Raw genomic sequence first — 19,348 nt, forward strand, 5'->3', positions numbered from 1 at the left:
ACCCAGGCCTGCAGGGGAGAGCAGTTGGGGGGGGGGGGCCCAGGCCTGCAGGGGAAGGCAGTTAGGGGCAAACAGGCTGGCAGGGGAGCAGTTAGGCATTAATCAGGCTGGAAGGGGAGTGGTCAGGGGGTGATCAGGCTGGCAGGCAGAAGTGGTTAGGGGCAATCAGGAAGGCAGGCAGGCGAGCAGTTGAGAGCCAGCAGTCCTGGATTGTGAGAGGGATGTCCCAGTGGGATCAGGCCTAAACGGGCAGTTGGACATCCCTCAAGGGGTCCCAGATTGGAGAGGGTGCAGGCTGGGCTGAGGGACAACTCCCCCCACCCCGTGCACAAATTTCGTGTACCGGGCCTCTAGTGTTTTATAATTATAAAGGTCATTATCAAACCACTTGAAACGTAGGTCAGATATACCATCCCCCCACACACACACACAAAATAGAACTAGAACCTATTTAGGCAATCCTTAATTTATTATAAATTTTTTCAAGAGTTTCTGGACCTGATCTACCAGCATAAAGATGCATCATGAAAAGGTAATAATAATGATTACACGCAAAGCATTCACTATAGGGTTAACTCTTCAATCAGAATTGCCCAAGGAGACCTAATAGGTATGCATTTGATCAGAAGAAAAAAAAAATAAAAAACTATGGCAAAAAGAAGAGCTAATCAAAATGCTTAGAACTAGACAGGAAAGGATGCCTTAAGGAGAGAAAACCCCACAGCAACTCATCTCTGCCAGCACAGGAAACCATAGACCACTACTGGGCCTCTAGGACAAATAAAAAGCAATATTCATCTACATCATATTACACATCACAGTGGCAATCAATACTTATGGCATCTTTGGGGATCTTTGCCTCTAAAGATTCCTTATTATCACAGCTAATACCAAAACTACCAAAATAGTTCCACTCTTCCTAAAGTACATAAAGGTAAAAGAGACCATAATCTCTGAAAATGCACGAGGAAATTGTAGTAAGAGTATTAACTATGAGAAACAAACAGATTTAGCCATTACCAGGAACAACTGAATGTTGAATGTCTCAATGCAATAAGTAAGCAATAAATGAAAATTAGGATGGGTATAAATTTGCTAGGACTGCTTTAACAAAGTACCACTGGTGGCTTAAACAAGAGAAACTTACTTCCTCACAGTTTTGGAGGCTAGAAATCCCAGATCAAGGTGTGGTCTGGGTTGATTTCATTCTCCTTGGCTTGCAGATGGCCACCTTCTCACTGCGTCCTCACATGGTCTGTGGTATTCCCTCTGTGCACACACATGTCTATGTCCAAATTTCCCATTCTTATAGACACTAGTCATATTGGATTAGGACCCACCCTAAAGACTTCATGTTAACTTAATCACCTCTTTAAAGTCCTTATTTCCAAATATGGTTCCTTGCTGAGGTTACTGGATGTTAGAACAACAACATATGAATTGGGGCAGGGGGAGGAGGAGACAATTTAGCACATAACAGATGGTTGGCTCAACAAATAAGATTATTTTAAGTTGGGGCCTTCTGCATTTTCTTTATATTGTTAAAAATTGACTCAAGTTGTTCAATTCTTCTTTTCCCACTTAATCTGAACAGATGAGCAATCATTAGGATTATGCCAGGCTCACTTGTAAACTGATAGTCCAATGCTGTGATCAAAGCAACCACATAAGAAGATTCCAGATGGACAGCCCATGCTGAATGCCAGCACGTGACTGCCTCTCCCCAGGCCTCGGGTTACTCAGCTGTAGAATGGAGATTATCACGTCCTCCTCGCAGGGTTATTAAAAGAACTTAAAATGTAAGAATGCGGGTAAAGGGCTTAGCACAGTGTCTGTCGCCGTCATAACTCTTGCAACAGAAAGCCTTTCTTATGCAGATCCCTGAATAAAGAAAATAAAGCATTTAGCCTGTGAGTTAGCAGCATCGTAAAGACACGGAATCCTGAAATGCAGAGCTATGCTACCCATCATGCCTAACTCTATCGGACTAAAACCCAGAGAGCACGTCTTAGCTGGGGAAGGGAACCATCACTGCAGGTCAGTGCTAATGTCTCTGCAGAGGAGAGCGCTGTAGTTGAGGTCTGTGTACTTCTCTGCATTGGGGATGCTTCATCAGTTTTCCTTTTCTGACATTCCTGGCAGCCCAACCTCAAATGTCACCACAATCTACATATGTATGACAAAGCTCAACCTAGACATGCCCAGGTCTAGCAGTGTCTCCCCATGGGGTTTGTCAGAGGTTACAGAAGGTTTAGTATTTGTTGGGATACCAGTCATCCCTCTATGTTTTCACCAAAAGAGTATGTACACAAAATGATGGGGCTGAGTGGGACAGGGTTTAGCCTCCAATTACAATTTTCCTAACAAGTGAGAATGTGGCTGGCACCTCCGACTACAGAGGTAGACTGATTCGGCCTCGCTACCCAATTGCAAACAGAGGAGCTAGAATGACGACAGCAAGTACCTGAATATTTGTTCGGACTGCTGAGTGGACTCTGCAGGCACCAAGGGATTCCCATCTCTCCCAGGAGCAGATATTTTAATATATTTGTATTGATTTCATAGGGGAAGGGAGAGGGAGAGAGAGATAGAAACATCAATGATGAGAGACAATCATTGATCAGCTGCCTCCTACATGCCCCCCACTGGGGACCAAGCCCACAACCAGGGCATGTGCTCCTGGTTCATAGGTCGACGCTCAACAAATGAGTCACACCAGCCAGGCCAGGAGCAGAGAGTTAGTGTGAGTCGCCATGCAAGCCCAGTTCCATCATTTTAGATTAGCAAGCCTGTGGATCTATTCCCCTTTGGAGGAACAAGCAGTGGTACAGAAAAGGGCAGGACTGCCTCACGAGAACTTCTCTGAGAAAGTAGGAAGGTTCCCAGGAGTCCTCTTCTCCTGGGTGGTGAGATGAGAATGCAGGGAGAGACGCAGAGAGTATCTTCATGATACAGCTACACATCTCCAGTGATGCCCGCGTTATCCAAGGCCCTGCTTGGGGATGATCCCTCGGCCATCACCCTCTCAGGGAAATGGACAGACAGAGAAGAGCATACTCCAAAGACACACCTGTTCATCTCAAGGCTTCCAAGGGATTCCCCCTAGAGCAGCCCATTCCTTGAAGAACCCTCTGCTCACACTGCACTGTGGAATGCAGACCATAAGCAGCTGATAATTGCACATGCACAACGAGTTTAGCTCGGCACAGGCTTGACAATAATAGTGATACAACTTTCAGCACTTTCTCCAGCCTCTCCACCAACATCAGAATGGTTTCTCTCCATTCAGCCCCTGAGGAAGCCATACCCTTCCTCTCCAGGTTTCAGGGCCACTCCTTGGTTTTAGGCTATCTAGCATCCAATGCTGATGTCTTACACTGATTTCCCCCAGTCAGAGCTCTCCTGTACCGTGTTCAAGGCAAATGTACAGGAGAGGCTCGTACAACTCCACAGTCTCTCACTAGAGAACTGTTCTCTTAGGAACACGCTGATGCTTTATCAACCAAGGCTTTACCTCTGATGCCTCCTTAGACTGCTTCCCCCTCCACACCGGGCAGAGGTCAGAAGGATTACAGGAATTCACAATACGCAGGAGAGCACACTGAGGGCCTGAGCAATCACATCAGACACAGCCAGATGGCCTGGAAAGTTCAATATCCAAATATCCAGTGACTTGCAAGTCTTGTCATGTTCTCTAACGGCTGCCTAGTAAAGAGCTGCAGGACACGTGGAGGAGTACCCACTGTATTACAAATATGTTTTTAACTCAGCAGAAGTATGTTGTCTAAATTCTTAGTGCTCATTACCTTCAGTCCATTTCAACCATGGGCCTGTCAAATTGTCTCTAATTTTTTTCTCCAGTCCACTCTCAGTATACCACCCTCTTCTCACTTACCAAAAATAAGGGGGGGGGGGCGGGGGGGACAAAGACTCATGGTGCTGCTTTTATGAGAGCATGAATTCCATGAGATCAGCAACTCTCTTCTTCAGTGCTGAATCCCCCAACACCCAGCCCAGTGACTGCCTTGCTGTGGTAATAATAATGAACCATAAATATAAATATTTGTCGAATGTATTAGTCAACTCAGGCTGCCATAACAAAACATCACAGGCTGGGTGGTTTAAACAACAGAAATGTATTTCTCACACTTCTGGAGACTAGATCCAAGAACAAGATGCTGGCTCATTCAATTCCTGGTGACGACCCTCTTCCTGGCTTGCAGATAGCCGCCTTCTTGCTGTGTCCTCACATGGGGTGGGGGGATGTGTGGAGAAAGAGAGAGAGAGAGCGCGAGGGGGCAAGGGAGAGCGCTCTCTGGTGTCTCTACTTAGAAGAACACTAATCCTATCAGATCACAGCTCGACCCTATGATCTCACTGAACCTTAACTACCTCCTTATAGGCTCTACCTCCAAATAGTTATGTTGGGAGTTAAGGTGTTAAGGTTTCAAAACAGGAATTTTAGAAGGACACATTCAGTCCACAACATTGAACATGTCCTTCCAATTAGCAGACATGTGTAAGTACCACACATTATCTCATTTAATCCTTACAATAACCTACAGCTTAGGAAGGACACTAAAGCTTAAGAAAATTACAGGGTGGGGCAAAAAATAGGTTTACAGTTGTGAGTACGTGAAACATGAAGTTTAGTCTTATATTATTATTTATTAATTATTGTATTATTTTCCACTTATACCTACTTTTGCTCCACCCTGTATATTTATACAATGAGAAATTATTCAGTTACAACATAGGTGAACCTTGAAAACATTATGCTAATAAAATAAGTCAGTCACAAAGCAAAAGTCATATAAATCTATTTATATAAAATGTCCAGGATAGGCGAAACCTTAGAGACAGAAAGTAAATGAGTGGTTGCCAGAGGCTTGGGGGGAAGGAGACTGAGGAGTGGCTGCTACAGGTAGGTACAAGGTTTCTTTTTGGGGCAACAAAAAATGTTCTGGAATTAGATGGTGGTGATAATTGCACAACTCCTAATATAATAAGAACCACTTCAAAGGAGGGAATTTTATGGCATGTGAACTATATCTCATGCTGTTATTATAAAAAACTAAGAAACTTGCCCAAGGTCACAAAGTAAGTAAATGGCAGCCCCAGATTCAAACCTAGGTCTGTTTGACTCCAGAACCTGTGCTTTCAACCATGACATGGCTCTGATCACAGTTATTCCCAATACACATTTGCTGAAGACACCAGCAAATTTAATTACAGGTAATACGGGCTATGGCACAATTCCAATCATACACATAGGGAAGACAATCCTCAGATCCCTCCCCACCCCCACCAGGATTTCAAAGGATCGATAAACATTAAGAATTATTCATCTCCTAATCCTTTTTAAACCTTCTGTAACTTGAAACAATGGTTATTCCAGAGGGGGGAAAAAAAACAAAAAACAAAACAAAATTGAAAAGGAGGGTACCCTAAAAGGAATATGACCGAAGGTCCTCGAAGGCCACAATTAAGACCTTTTGAGCCAAATAAAATGATGGCATGGCATCCATGCTTATTGCCCAATGCCTTCCCACCCAAATGCCTCACCATGGACAATGTTCTGGCTTCCTGGTTCCTCTCTAGTCTTATCTCCTCAGTCTCCTACCATCCCCTCGGCCCCACTGCACTCCAGTCTCACTTGCCTCTGTCCTTCTTGAACATTCCATATTCTCCTCAACACTTGCTGTCTTACTGTCCCAGCTGTGAGGTATCCTTAGCCTTCCAGCTGCATGGGGTGGCTCTTCTTTGACAATCAGGTCTCAGCTCACTGCCCCTCCTCAGACAGACCTTCTGGCTTCTGTGACATTTAAATAACATTAGCCGCCCCAACCTACAGTCCCTCTCCATTACATAGCCCAGTTGTATGTCCTTCAATGCACTTGTCTTTATTTAGCGGTTCACCATCTGCCTTTTCCCCTGGAATGACGCTCCATCAGGGGAGGTAGGGACCTTGTCTATCTTGTTCCCAGCAGCATCAGCACCTACAGCAGCCATGGGCATAGAGCAGATGTTCACTCAATGTTCGAGGAAGAAATAAATAAAACCCACACCTCTGCCATAAGACGCCTCAGCAAGCCAAGGCCTCCCCTGTTCAATCTAGGAGAACACAAACGGAAAAAGACTTTCCTCTCAGGAACTCACATCAAGGTAATTTTCCCAAGCTGATGGTCCAGGCCTGGTGAGGACATTAGCCATTTAGATTCTATGGTCACCACTTTGATTAGTTTATTTTAGCACATTGCGCACCAGTAGTTTTATTGCTAGCTTTACCCAGTGGCCAGATAAGTTTCTATTGAACGAGTACAAAAAACGTTTTACAAAGTATCATACTTTAAAAAATATTAGCTTGTAAGAACATGTAATAAATAACTTCGAAATGCAATGGGTATTTAATTTTAAGGTGTGCCTTTCACATTTATGTAAAACACCGTGTAACATGAAAACACGAGAATGCTCGTGATCCGCCAGCAATCTGTTAACATCTCTATGCTTTCACTCCTTCACTGAGCCCATATACTTATCATATACCTTTTGCCTTTTCCCTCCTCCAATGATTTTAAATTGATGTAAATAGCCCGGCTGGCATGGCTCAGTGGTTGAGTGTTGGTTTATGAACCAGGAGATTATGGTTCAATTCCCAGTCAGGGCACGTGCCCGGGTTGTGAATTCGATCCCCAGTATGGGGCATGCAGGAGGCAGCCCATCAATGATTCTCTCTCATCATTGATGTTTCTATCTCTCCCTTTGCCTTCCTCTCTGAAATCAGTAAAAATATATATTTAAAAAAATAAAATTGTTGTTAATCATGTGGCAATGTCCACCCAATAATAGGAATGAGATTCCTCTTTCCTCAGAAGCTCTTTTGGTTCCTCCGTGACTGATTAAAAATTTCTCTGGCCCAGCCAGCGTGGCTCAGTGGTTGAGCCTCGACCTATGAACCAGGAGGTCATGGTTCAAATCCCGGTCAGGACACAAGCCCAGGTTGCAAGCTCGATTCCTGGTCGGGGGCATGCAGGAGGTAGCCGATCAATGAGTCTCATCATTGATGTTTCTCTCTCCCTCTCCCTTCCTCTCTGAAATCAATAAAAATGTATTTTTTTAATTTCCCTGACTCTTTAAGTTTATTCTAATGTGGATCAGACTTTTTAGTTAATCCCAGACATTGAAAGTTAGTTAAACCAGACACCCACCCTGGTCAACACATGTCATATGTTTATGAAGTACAATTCCCTTGTCTCCAGGTCATTTCGCACACCCATGTTGTCCTCAGATGGCTCAGAAATCTGCATAGGGGAGATGCCACGTGATTAGACCTCTTGTGGCCTCACTCACTGCATTTACTTACTTTTTTCAATCTTTATTGTTGAGAGTATTACAGATCTTTCCCTTTCTCCCTCCATTGCCCCTCTCCACCTGGTTCCTGCTCCACCCCAGGCCTTCACTACCCTATTGTTTGTGTCCACAGGTAATGTATATATTACCTGTGATTAATTTCTTCCCACACTCCCCCACCTCGATTCCCTCTGAGATTCATCAGTCTGTTCCATGTTTTCATGCTTCTGGTTCTATTTTATTCATCAGCTTATTTTGTTCATTAGATTTCTCGTTCATTTGGTTTTCAGATTCATTTGTAGATATGTATTTATTGCATTCCCTCACTGTGTCCCTCAACACTTAATGAGAATTGAACTTCTGTTTATCCCCCCTTCATTTTTCACAGTCGAGGAGATAATGGACAAGCACTTGAGCATGACATACAAGATCTTCCAAGACTTGAGTTGTCTCTTAGCCCACCTCTTCTGACTCATTTCCCTTGCCTCAATCTTATAATTTACCATGAAGTTCAACAAACGACTCATTCTCCTTTAACATACCACATTGCTCCCTGGCCTTGCCTACTTAGCACACACTATCTCCTCTAGTACATATACCATAGCATTCCACGTTTATCTCTAGTACAGCAAATTTCACTCATCAAAAATTATATATTAATCTGATGAGCTTCCCCAACTAAACTATAATCCTAAAGGCAAGGATTGCTCATAGCAGGTGCTCAACTTGATTCCTTTGCACGACAAATATCAGTGATAAGTAACCTACTGATATGTTTCCAGACTTGTACATACCCTGGACATCCTATATGACCCTTTCTCAGTCATTTGATTGGGAGGTTCTACTGTGGCCATCAGCCTCAACCAACTCATTAGCAATGTTGGTTGCTAATGCCACGCTACAGTCTGCAACGACAGTCTCCATTGCAGTAAGAATTAAAGGAATAGAGGACAAAAACACTAAATTTAGCCATAGCTAGCTTCTCAACACAGTCTAAGATTTGGCAAGACAAATGTCTTAGGCAGGCACAGTGCTGACACAGGCTGGTGGAAAGGAACTCAACCAATGCTCAGCAGACTCAAAAAGGGAAACCTGCAGTACCTTTAACAAAGGAAGTTCTGAGTTTTGCTGATTCATTCTGACTTAAAGCTGCAATAACACTTGAGTAAGGAGCACCCAAGCTGACTCTGCATTTTTTTCTGCAGTGTTCACAGAATTTGGCATACAAGAAATTTAATAGTTCTTTTTTAGAATCCTTTGCAATTTATCTGATATTGATTGTGGTCACCTACATTATAGTGTCTGATAGCATTACATGGTATTTTTTTGGCAAAGATGCAGTCCTGGTCAAAATACTGATGATAGTTTAAAATACTGTGGGAGCTTCTTAAACTAAAGACACCCATACAGGAAATCCCTTTCACCAAAGAAAGCTCACTGCTTTTGTCAACAGCTCTTGCCCATGTTTTGTAGAAAGACATCTGTGCCAATGAGTTCCAACTTAGAAAACAGCATTTAAGTATCAACATAAACTTAAAATGCTCAGAGAAAAACCAGGTAAATTTTTATCAGGACCAAAATTTTGAAAAGACCCATATGAGAGCAAATTACAAAGCAAAGAATCTTCTCAATATATTTGCAAGTCATCTTTTTCTTTGTTTATTCATAATTGCAATACAATATGAGAATTGTATAATGTAAGGTAAATTGGAAGAAAATGTTATACTTGAGTCAGTAATTTATCATGCTTCCTGTATATAATAATGATTATAGTTAACATTTAATTAACTAGCTTTACTTCAGATATGTATTTCATTTGAAATCTTACTCTCTAAGTAGTGTACTTGAGATACTTAACAAGCTAAATGTTAAATGCCTCTTCTTCCAGGAAAATAAAAAATAATTAACTTTAGACTTTTTATGTTTTTCTTGAAGTGTTATATGACATCTTATCAGTGTCAATATTTTGACTGAACCCTTACCATGAAGTGAAATTTTATTGCACTTGCTTAACAGGATTATGACTAAATACTTACTTGTTCAGTGTGAGGTCAAGAATAAACCTGGAGCCGAAGGCCTGAATCTGGAAGCTTGCCTGGGCCAGGTGGACAGCCTATGGATCCAAAAAAGACAGAATAAGTCCTTAGTTTACTTTCCTGTCTTTAAAGCTGATTATATCAATAACAAGAATGATATTTAATAAGAACTTTCTTACAGATTGATTGATTCACTTCTTTACGGATCCTTATGTAACAATGTATTTTTCTTTAAAACGAGACTGGGTGCACTGTCATGGCTGTACTTGGAAGACCTGAGTATTTGTGCATCAAGAAACTAACTGAAAGTCAGTGAGTCCTTTAAAATAAACACATCATGATAAAAATCAAGAGTATATTCAGCTGGACTTACAAAGTGACCGTGATGAATTATGCAAAAGTCTGACTAATTAAAGCTTGATTTCAGCCTACTTTGTGCACAAAGCTAACCAATTCTTTCTGCACACCTAAGTGAAAAACCATGTCAGCTCTCTGCTCCTCATCAGGAATTGGAACTTTCTCTAAAAGATGTATCAGCAGAATGGGACAGTAAAATGGGAGGGCACAACCTTTCAGCTTCAGGAGCACTTAGAACCAGGCCCTTTGCCAAGACTGAGCGTTTAGGTCCCCCTTTACAAGTCACACGTTTACAAATATTGTCATTATTGTGCCTTAATTCAAATACAAAGATAATCTCATCTAAACACAAATCATATGTACTAGATGTTAAAGACAAGCATAGCTCACAGAATCATCTTCAGTGATGTAAATGAACAAATCAATAAAGTATTGCCAAAGTATTATCCAAGATAAAACTCTCCTTTGTCACCCTATCAGAGGAAAAACAGGACAAGGATAAACATTCATCCCCTCCTCCCCCTCTCCTACTCAAAAATATCCTTCCTCCAGCTTTCAGTCCTAAAACACAGCGGGTGTCACAAATCATGGGAGAAGTGTTAACAAGCAGACACCTTCCACTGCCCCCTCCCCCAACACGCCATGTTCCTCATTCCCCTCCTCCTCCATTTCTGATTATTGAAACCCTACTCTCCTTCAAGGAAGCTCTGCTTCCCCAGCTTAAATGAAAATGAACTCTTCATCCTCAAGGCTTCGGAAAAACTTTATTTGTACCTCCCCCCACAGGCAGGTGCGCTCCCAATTTGGCCCTGGGCCATGAGCGCCACATCTCACATCACAAGCATCTTGCAAATAGTTGCAGATTAATGACCCTTCCCCGAAATATCTGAACTTTCCATTAATTAAGCAAATATTTATTGTCAAGACTTCTGTCATGCCAAACCTATAAAATACTGTAAACCACGACTTCTTGTCAAGCACAACTGCTGATGAGATAGTCACGCCATAATAATCAAGAAATAAAATGAAAAGAAAATGAACAATCACAAAATTTTAAACACAAAGCAGTGGAAAGGTGCCTGAATCCCAAACACCGTGGTGATAGCATGTCCAACCCCAAACAGCCATGCAAAACAGGGTCATCGTACCTGACCTGGGCTTCCCCACACCCAGACAACTACGTGAGAAATTTCTGTCTTGTCGAATGTGGGCTCTATCATTTGCAAAAGAACCTCTGTCTCTCTAATACATTCATATATAGTCTTTAATCTAAATGGATTCTGTGTCTTAAGGCACTAACTTTTGCATGAAGGTTTTTATGTTGATGAATAATTTGTACAAGAGGAGATTTTTTAGCTCTGGATCCCAAAAGCCTAAACACACACACACACACACACACACACACACACACACACACACACACAACTTACTTCCTGAGAATAAGATAGGTCCTTACGCATATTTTCTCTTAGGAATACTAAATAGCAGAGAAGAGGTCAGTAATAGCACTCTGACCTTGCCCAGTCAGCGTGCCTCCATTGAGCATCAACTAACGGTCCCAGTTCAATTCCTGGTCAGGGCACATGCCTGGGTTGTGGGCTTGATCCTCAGTGAGGGGCGTGCAGGAGGCAGCAGATCAATGATTCTCTCTCATCATTGATGTTTCTAACTCTCTCTCCCTCTCCCTTCCTTTCTGAAATCAATAAAAATATATGTTTAAAAAATAGCACCCTGTCCTAAAAGTGATGGCAAATGTACCTCCTTGCGCATCTTTATAAAAATACTAAGAAAAATCTGACAGTGACCCAGTAAAAGCCTCATTTTGGAGCACATAACCAATGAGACAAGTACAAACCCCAACAAAACCCTGTTGCAAAATGAAGCAGCCAAGTGGTGATTGCTTATCCCATTGTATAGAACTGTTGGGAGTTGTACAATTTGATCATTGCTAAGTAGGTTTATAGCAAGTCAATGTGACAAGATTCAGCTTAACAGAATTTAATGAAAGAGCTAGAAAATAATATTAATATTGGGATTTCCCTTCATTTTTCCGGTCACTTGTTCCACGCACACACGTGTTCAGTCCCAATCTGTGTGTAAAGACGGTCAGGACACAGCCTCTGTGCTCAAGGACGCGTCAGGCTCCGGAGATGCCAGGGAGCTGCTGGCCTCCCTGTGTGTCTAAGAGCCACAGGGACCAAGGCTCCCTGAATGATGCAATTTGAACAAAATTTCAAAAGATGATTAAGAATCCACCTGCCAGGAGAAGACATTCAGGTGTGGGGGGAAACATTTAGAAAAACTGACTGAAAAAGAAATAGGGGGGAGGAAAAACCTTTTTTTAAATTTTCTTTAAGGATTAAGGTATTACATATGTGTCCTTAATCCTCCTCTTACCCCCCCTTCACCCCACCCCCGCTCATGCCCTCACCCCCCTGGTGTCTGTGTCCATTGGTTATGCTTATATGTATGCATACAAGTCCTTTGGTTGATCTTTCCCCCGCAACATCATAGCCTGTGGTTTCCTGGCTTTTGGAGGAAACGACAAACAATGACTCTAAAAAGGTGGGCTGGACAGTGGGGCTTTGTGAGACATGCTCAGTGGCGTGTCTGATCACAAATACATACGTGTGGCAAGGTAACAAGCTTTCCTCTAAACATCCCCCACTTAGCACAATGCAGGCACATGTCGTTATCATCACTGTCATCGTCATCATCAATAACAATAACATTATGACTCAAACCTATTGACAGGTTCCTCTCCACAACTGAAACAATTACAATGCCATCGACAACCTTCCTGTTTCTCCACTGGGGGGGGGGCGGGGGGGAGCGGGGAGGGGAGGAGAGGAATCTGGTTATATTACATTTATCGTAAAAATGTTATAATATTTTAATTTACTTTAACACTAACAGGCAGCACATTTCCTATAAAGTGATTTAAGATTTCCTCAAGCATGCATCTTCCTTGCACATACATCCAATGGAATTAGTATGTTCATCTAATATATCTGTATTCATTTTAGTAATCTCAGTACAGTGGTATGTGTTATTTTTCCTACGTTCTGTTTCTCTTTCCATTGCTACACATTCTGCATTTGTGCACAGAGTACCAGTTCCTCTCAGTATCAAAATAAACGCCTGACAAAGGCTACTCTTCCCTGTCATTCTGTGAGGTCTGCTGTCCTGACATGCTCAAATGAGCTTTTCACTTCTGTATCCTCAGCTACTCCATATCAATGGATCATTTTCTTCTTTAACAAAACATTATCCAGTTTTGATAACTGTCCGTTTTAAAGATGTTCTCAAATCAAGTAAATGAGTCCTCATCATTGTTGTTTAACAAATTATATTTTTTATGTTATTTGTTTTTACTTCTTATTAACCCACTTCTTCCAAATGACAGAAAGATTAGAAGAATGGCCGAGATGAGCAGAGAATTGTATAACGTGCAGCCACAACACGGTTTAATAAATAGCGTTGCTGACTCTCTGATCAGCATCACTGCCACTCACTGAAATACAAAGCCTACCTTGAGTATTGCTTTTTCTTTTACAAAAAAAAAAAAAAAAAGGAACTAGGCAACAGAGTTCAGAAACGTGTTCAGTAATACGGAGCCAGACCATAGGAATACTTTGGAGATGAGTTCATGAACATGCATGCGGTCATAACACGTTACTTTCTCCTCCAAGATCCGTTGAACGGGCTTGATGATTAACACCTGGCTTTGCAAGGACAGTCACTGCACCCGCGCTGTGGAGGACGCAGGGTTTTACAGTCAGAGTCATTTCACGATAGGAATATGCGCAGCCCTAGGCTCAGAATTACCACCCTGAAGGGCTGAGAACAGCTGTTGCCTAAGCACTTCGATATTTTTCTTTTGACTCAGAATCTGGCACGGGGAAATTACGGGAGCTCTACAAACAAAAACAACTGAACGCAATTATATACACAAACCTCCTCCACTGAAGAGCGATTCACACATCTTTAACAATGTGCTTTTGTTGTTCTGTTTTTTCCTGTGAGTAGATGGCACCTAATGGTATCATAATAAATTAAGTTTAGAAGACTGTTAGGTTCCTCTGCTTAGACTAGTTTTGCCTCTTATGAAGCCATGTCATGCTGTGAAGCCATCGGATATGCCCAGCTTTGGGGAAGGTGCATTATATACCCTGAACAGCCACAGTTCTGTCTTCTTGGGACTTATATTCTAAGAAAGTTGACTTTAATATGAAGATGAAAACAAGAGGGAAAAAAGATGACTACCTACTTATAAAAAAGATAAAGCAGGCATTTGCAGGGGACATGTTTGCATGCAAAAGTGTTTCACACATAATGAGCGCTCCATCAGTCCCCTTTACTGCCTGGCAGGGACGTGCGAGTTCTCTGAAGCAGGCAGATAGCTGGAACTAACTACAGGAAATGAAAAGTTTACGCTTTCCCAGGTTTCAGAAAATGTTCTGAGACTGAATTTCATAATTCAGGAGAAAGTGGGCAACTTGAATTGAGGTTTGCACGATTCAGCATCCTCGGAGCACGCCTTTTACTTCAGAACGCTCTCTCATGGACACGGTTTGTGCCACAGAGAAACATGTAGGAAGGGTTTCCCTGCTCTTCAGACGCATCCCCTTTATTTAAGGAGACACTCATTAAGTAACAAAGGAAACACAGCCGCGGTGGCCTCTCAATAAGACAAGAAAACGCTTTCCTATGGAGGCAGAAGCCGCGGTGGCTGTCAAGCAGACGTCGGAAGGACGGTTCGAGTTCTTCCTCAAGAAGAGGGCCACGGATTTCCAAGGAAAGAAGGCGCTGGAGAGAGCGAATGCTGCGGTATTGCGACGGAGAAAAAAGGGGGCATCCGTGACACTTTCCACAATAAGGACACATTTCTTTTTAAATGCTGCAGTGTTAGACGCCTGTATTAACACAACCCGAAGTCCTCCGCTGGAAGGAATCGTGGAAAAAGGAAAACATGACATAGTTGGTGACTAGTGAGACTATAGGCATTTTTTTTCCTATTTTTTATTTCCCTTATTGCTTTGATAATATTGCTGATTCTGTGTTCATTCAAATATCAAATGGATACGTTGCGATTGTGTGTGGATGTGTGTGTGTGTGTGTGTGTGTGTGTGTGTGTGTGTACACACACCATCACTGTTACAGGAAGTCTTGTTCCTTCCCTTTATCTCTCTGCTTATGGTGTTTTCTCCTCCTCTTAATGATTTTTTTTTTTTCAATAGACATTTCAAGAGTTTCTACCCCTTTTTCTTAAAATACAGTGGGAAACGTTCCCAGAATCTCAGACACCGCCTTCTTTTGAGATTCAGGACATTTTATGGGGCTTCAGAGAAGGCAGATTTGGAAATTCACCGACGGCGAAGGGAGGAGGGGAACGGCGGACGCTGGAAGGAGCGGCTTTGTTTGAAAGGGCTGCGCCGAGGAAGAAAGGAGCTGCGCCGGGAGCCGCGGCCCACTCGGCTGCACAGCGCGTTTCTCTCTTCCTGTGAAAACAGGAGACAGAGAATCCAGTGACCCAAGTAATTAAGTCCCAATAGGAATTAGACTGTCACGTTTACATTGAAATACGTTTGAGAAAAGCACGTCACTTTCTTCAGATCATACAGGCTTTTCTATACATGGCTAGTCTGGATCTATCCCTCCAAAGCTGGAAAAACATAAAAGTCCAGCTTGTGGATCTTTCTGTGTAATGCAAAAACTCAACTACGTGACTATATCTTGGGAGTTTTAAAATCTAACAGAAAACATCAATAGACAATTTTTAATTATGTTAATCTCGTTCTAATTCCTTATTCTAAATTTTCACATTGGTAATCACCAATGTGATCAATCTCCCATATGATAAAAATAATAATGCTTTATGTTTCCTGTGTTTTAATTATCCAATTATCCAGAATAATACAGCACCCCATGAAGTTAAGTTGGGTAAATATTTTTATGACCCTTTTATTTAAAAATAATTTTTTTTTCAAGACACCGAGAGGTTAAATGATGTTTTTATCGAACGTCACACATCAAAGGAAGAAAGAGGAGGTATTTGCTTCAGCTCAGTGAGAAAAATGCCAAGTTCACACCAGACATCCTTAAACTTCAATGTTTCCTGGTCACTGAAATATAAATAATAATAACTTGCCAGTAGGATGTGTGTTAGGATTAAATTATATAATAATGGGATGAAAGTTCCTAGAAAAGGTTGGCCACATAGAAGGAACTCAATCATTTGGGAAGGGGTGGGTGGTAAAGTAGAAGAAGAAAGGGGAAAAAAAGAAGAAACTCTGTTAACGTTTTGGAAATGTTATCAGTCAGCTCCACCTTAAAAATTAATTTTCAATATAGCTGATCACCTCCTAGAAAATCCAATGTGCATTTATCCTCTGCAAAATTTGCAAATTTTATGTTTTTCATTGCTAATTACCATCAGGTATTATGCTTTGACCTTGTTCAAGTCGTCATGTCTTTAAAATAATATGAATCATTTTCCTGAGACGTGGAACAGCTGCAAATGTGAGATAAAGGCAATTTTGCAAATTAAGGTAATTTGCTGAACATTCTTCCCAAGATGAATTTAAATAGATAGCATGTAGGAGAGAATATCATCATCACGTTTCCTTCCAGCATGCTCCAATAAACAGGATTATTGGTTAACCCAGTAACAAACTGGCAACTGAACCCCTGCCTGTGTGAGATACGGTGGCAAATGTAAAGATATAGAAGAATTAGTATTTATATCCAAAAGTGTATAACCTGGTTAGGGGAAAGGAGATGAGAGACCACAAAGAGTAGGAAATACAATACTTCAATTTAATAATAATAATAAATATTATTTGTAAAGATGCCACATGCAATGTAAGCATGATTAATTACCCTAATATTAACAAGGGTATGGTCTGGGTAACAAACACATTTAAATTTGAGGAGCAAGAATGCTGAGGGCCGGAGAGAGCGAGGCAAAGCTTACTGGAGAAGTTTTTCTCAGCGTTAAGGGATAGAATTCAGATAGCTGTGGGACTGATGGAATAGAATGAAATTTCAAAGGGTTTCTACGTGTTAGCTAATTAACAGAGACTTAAGAAACGTGCTTTTAAAGGAAAACCCCGGCGCCCTCCATTCTGGAGCATTAACTACGTTTTGGATTGTGGTAAGAATGAAAACATGGCAGTTTATTATAAAATAAAGCACTTCGCCAGATCAATAGGTCACGGGAACACATGCAAGCCCCCCAGACACCAGTGTATTTTGCTAATCAATCTATCCCTTAGCCCTCCACTGGGAAGCCGGAGTCCCAGCCTTGCCGGAGATTACAGACACAACACCGACACATCAGCCGGGGCCGCGGGCATCAGCATCTCCGCGAACCGCGCAGGTCATCCTGTGACCTTGTTCCCCGTGCCAGCCTCGCCGAGAAAGATAGGACTCCGACTCGGAAAGAAATCTGGCCAACATTCAATTATCCGAGCTGATGACACAGAAAAAAAAAGGATGGCGTGTTGAATTTTAACATCTGCCCAAATCTTTTACAAGAGCCCTTTTCTAAAGAAACCAATTTTAAAAAGAAACCAGTTTCATCTTCCTCCTTAACTACCCTCAGTTTGAAGGGCTCTCAAAGTTTGATACAGACAAAAGACAGGCACTGCAGAGAAAGAATAATGGCATTGGCAATCCGAACAGATACTCCGATGAATAAATCATGAGTTCGCTGTAGTAAAATTTCATTTTTTACATTCCTCACAGGCAGCCAAAGAAGAGAAGTTATATCTAATATTATTTGGGGAAGGGGGGGAGGGTGGTCTTTGAGCCCTAAAGGGTCACACTAATATCTTCCTTAGTGATCGCTTAGCAACCCAGGAGAACTCTGTAACAATACACATCCACTGACAACACATCTTTGGACGTTTACGCGGACCGTCTTCTATAAATTTATCCCTGATGATTAATGTTTGCTGGATATTAAACCGACAATGCCAACTCAAAAGAGAGATGAAATCATAAGGCTTCAGAGCTCTTGCTATTTGAAAATGGGTAAAGCATTACAAGTATCACTACAGCTCTATTATTTAGCTTTCATATATTTTCCGAAGGACGAATAAAAATACAACTATGACAACAGTTGCCATGGAAGCAGTTCCTTTCTGCTGCCTTCCTGAATAGCAGCGTTTAATTTGATGCATTAATCTAGTGGCTGAGGTGTGATTCACTTGTTCTTTTTCCTCATCAATTCCTACATCACCGAACTGCACAACTCCAAGGACTGCTTCTCTCCCTGCTGACACTGTTGTCATAAAGCGAGAACCTATTTTTTCTTCCTAGCCAGGATTATTGAACACCCACTAAATAATTTCAATAAAAGAATAGAAACAGGGTGTAAGTTTTGGAACGCACATGACACCAAGCTCCACGCATAATGTCTGTGACTCATTACAGGGCAGTTTTTAAAAATTGTTGCTTATATAATGTTAGTACTGCCCTGCAAGAAGAAAGCCTCCGTGAGGCAGCGATCCAGGAGACTTCCCTGGTCTGCTCACCCTGGTCCTGGGGATGCTGGCTGCAACAGCCCAGTGGACAGTGGACTCACTCAGACAGCTCTCTAGAGCCCTGGCCTGTGTCGTTCAGTTGGTTGAGTGTCATCCCACGCACTGAGAGGTTGCCAGTTCATTTCCCCAGTCAGGGCACGCGCCCAGGTTGCGGGCTTAATCCCCAGGAAGGGGTGTGCAGAAGGCAGCGGATCGATGTTTCCCTCCCTCTCCCTTCCTCTCTCTCTCTCTCTCTCTCTCTCTCTAAAAATCAATAAAAACGTATTTAAAATTTTTTATTTTAAAAAATACCTACCTAGAGCAAAAGAAGCTTCTTTAACTTGGATCTTTATGAAGACCACATAAGGATTAGTCAAGAATGAATGAGCTTGGAATACGAAACGAGGTTTATGATACAGTAATTACACAATTCACTTGAGCCTTGTTATATCCAGCAAACCATAAATGCTATAGAGTAAATGGAAATATTAATTTTCAGCTCTCCCTCACTAAGAAGCTACTGAAAATGGATAACCAAGGGAAGCTAAGCAGACCTGCCCATGCCAGGTCTCTCTTCTCTCAAGATATCTTGATCTTGTTTTGTGGATCTTACGCTGCTCTTGCCCAGAGCTGCTTTGTGTTGGGATCTCTATACCAGCTGTTATTTCCATTTGAAGAAAATGTTTAGGATCTGCTTATCAGTTCATCATAAATACACAGCTATTTGACAGCGATATTCCTAAGAGGGCTTTGCTTCCCTTAATTACCTTTGGCAAGTTGTGTGCCACACATTGAGTATTACTGGGGTGAAGCCTCTTTGGGTCTACAGGGACCCAGCTATGGATTAGAGTTCTCAGCTGTGTCTGGATCTGTCCTTTGCTCTAACTTCTGACCTTAGCTATGACCATGGATGGATTGCATTCTGTCCTTTTGGATGGAAAGAGTAACTTTCAGATTGGAGGCCAAGACAAAAGTGGATTTTCCCATTTTACAAACAAGTGCCAACAGACTTCCCCAGGAACACTATGAACACTATTAAGGAACACCTGGACATAGAGGTTCACAATTGCCGTGTAT

General features: G+C 41.9%; 1 protein-coding gene across 1 annotated transcript in view; it reads right to left on the reverse strand.

The window, feature by feature from the left end:
• The window catches only part of ADAM23 (ADAM metallopeptidase domain 23), a 147,807-nt gene that overhangs the window by 102,292 nt on the left and 26,167 nt on the right, over window positions 1–19,348 (reverse strand). The window contains exon 3 of the mRNA XM_008145240.3: window positions 9,387–9,463. Within this exon, the coding sequence (XP_008143462.2) occupies window positions 9,387–9,463 (77 nt within the window). The remainder of the gene's footprint in view (window positions 1–9,386; window positions 9,464–19,348) is intronic.

This window comes from Eptesicus fuscus, chromosome 11 (assembly GCF_027574615.1).
Source record: "Eptesicus fuscus isolate TK198812 chromosome 11, DD_ASM_mEF_20220401, whole genome shotgun sequence".
NCBI lineage: Eukaryota > Metazoa > Chordata > Mammalia > Chiroptera > Vespertilionidae > Eptesicus > Eptesicus fuscus.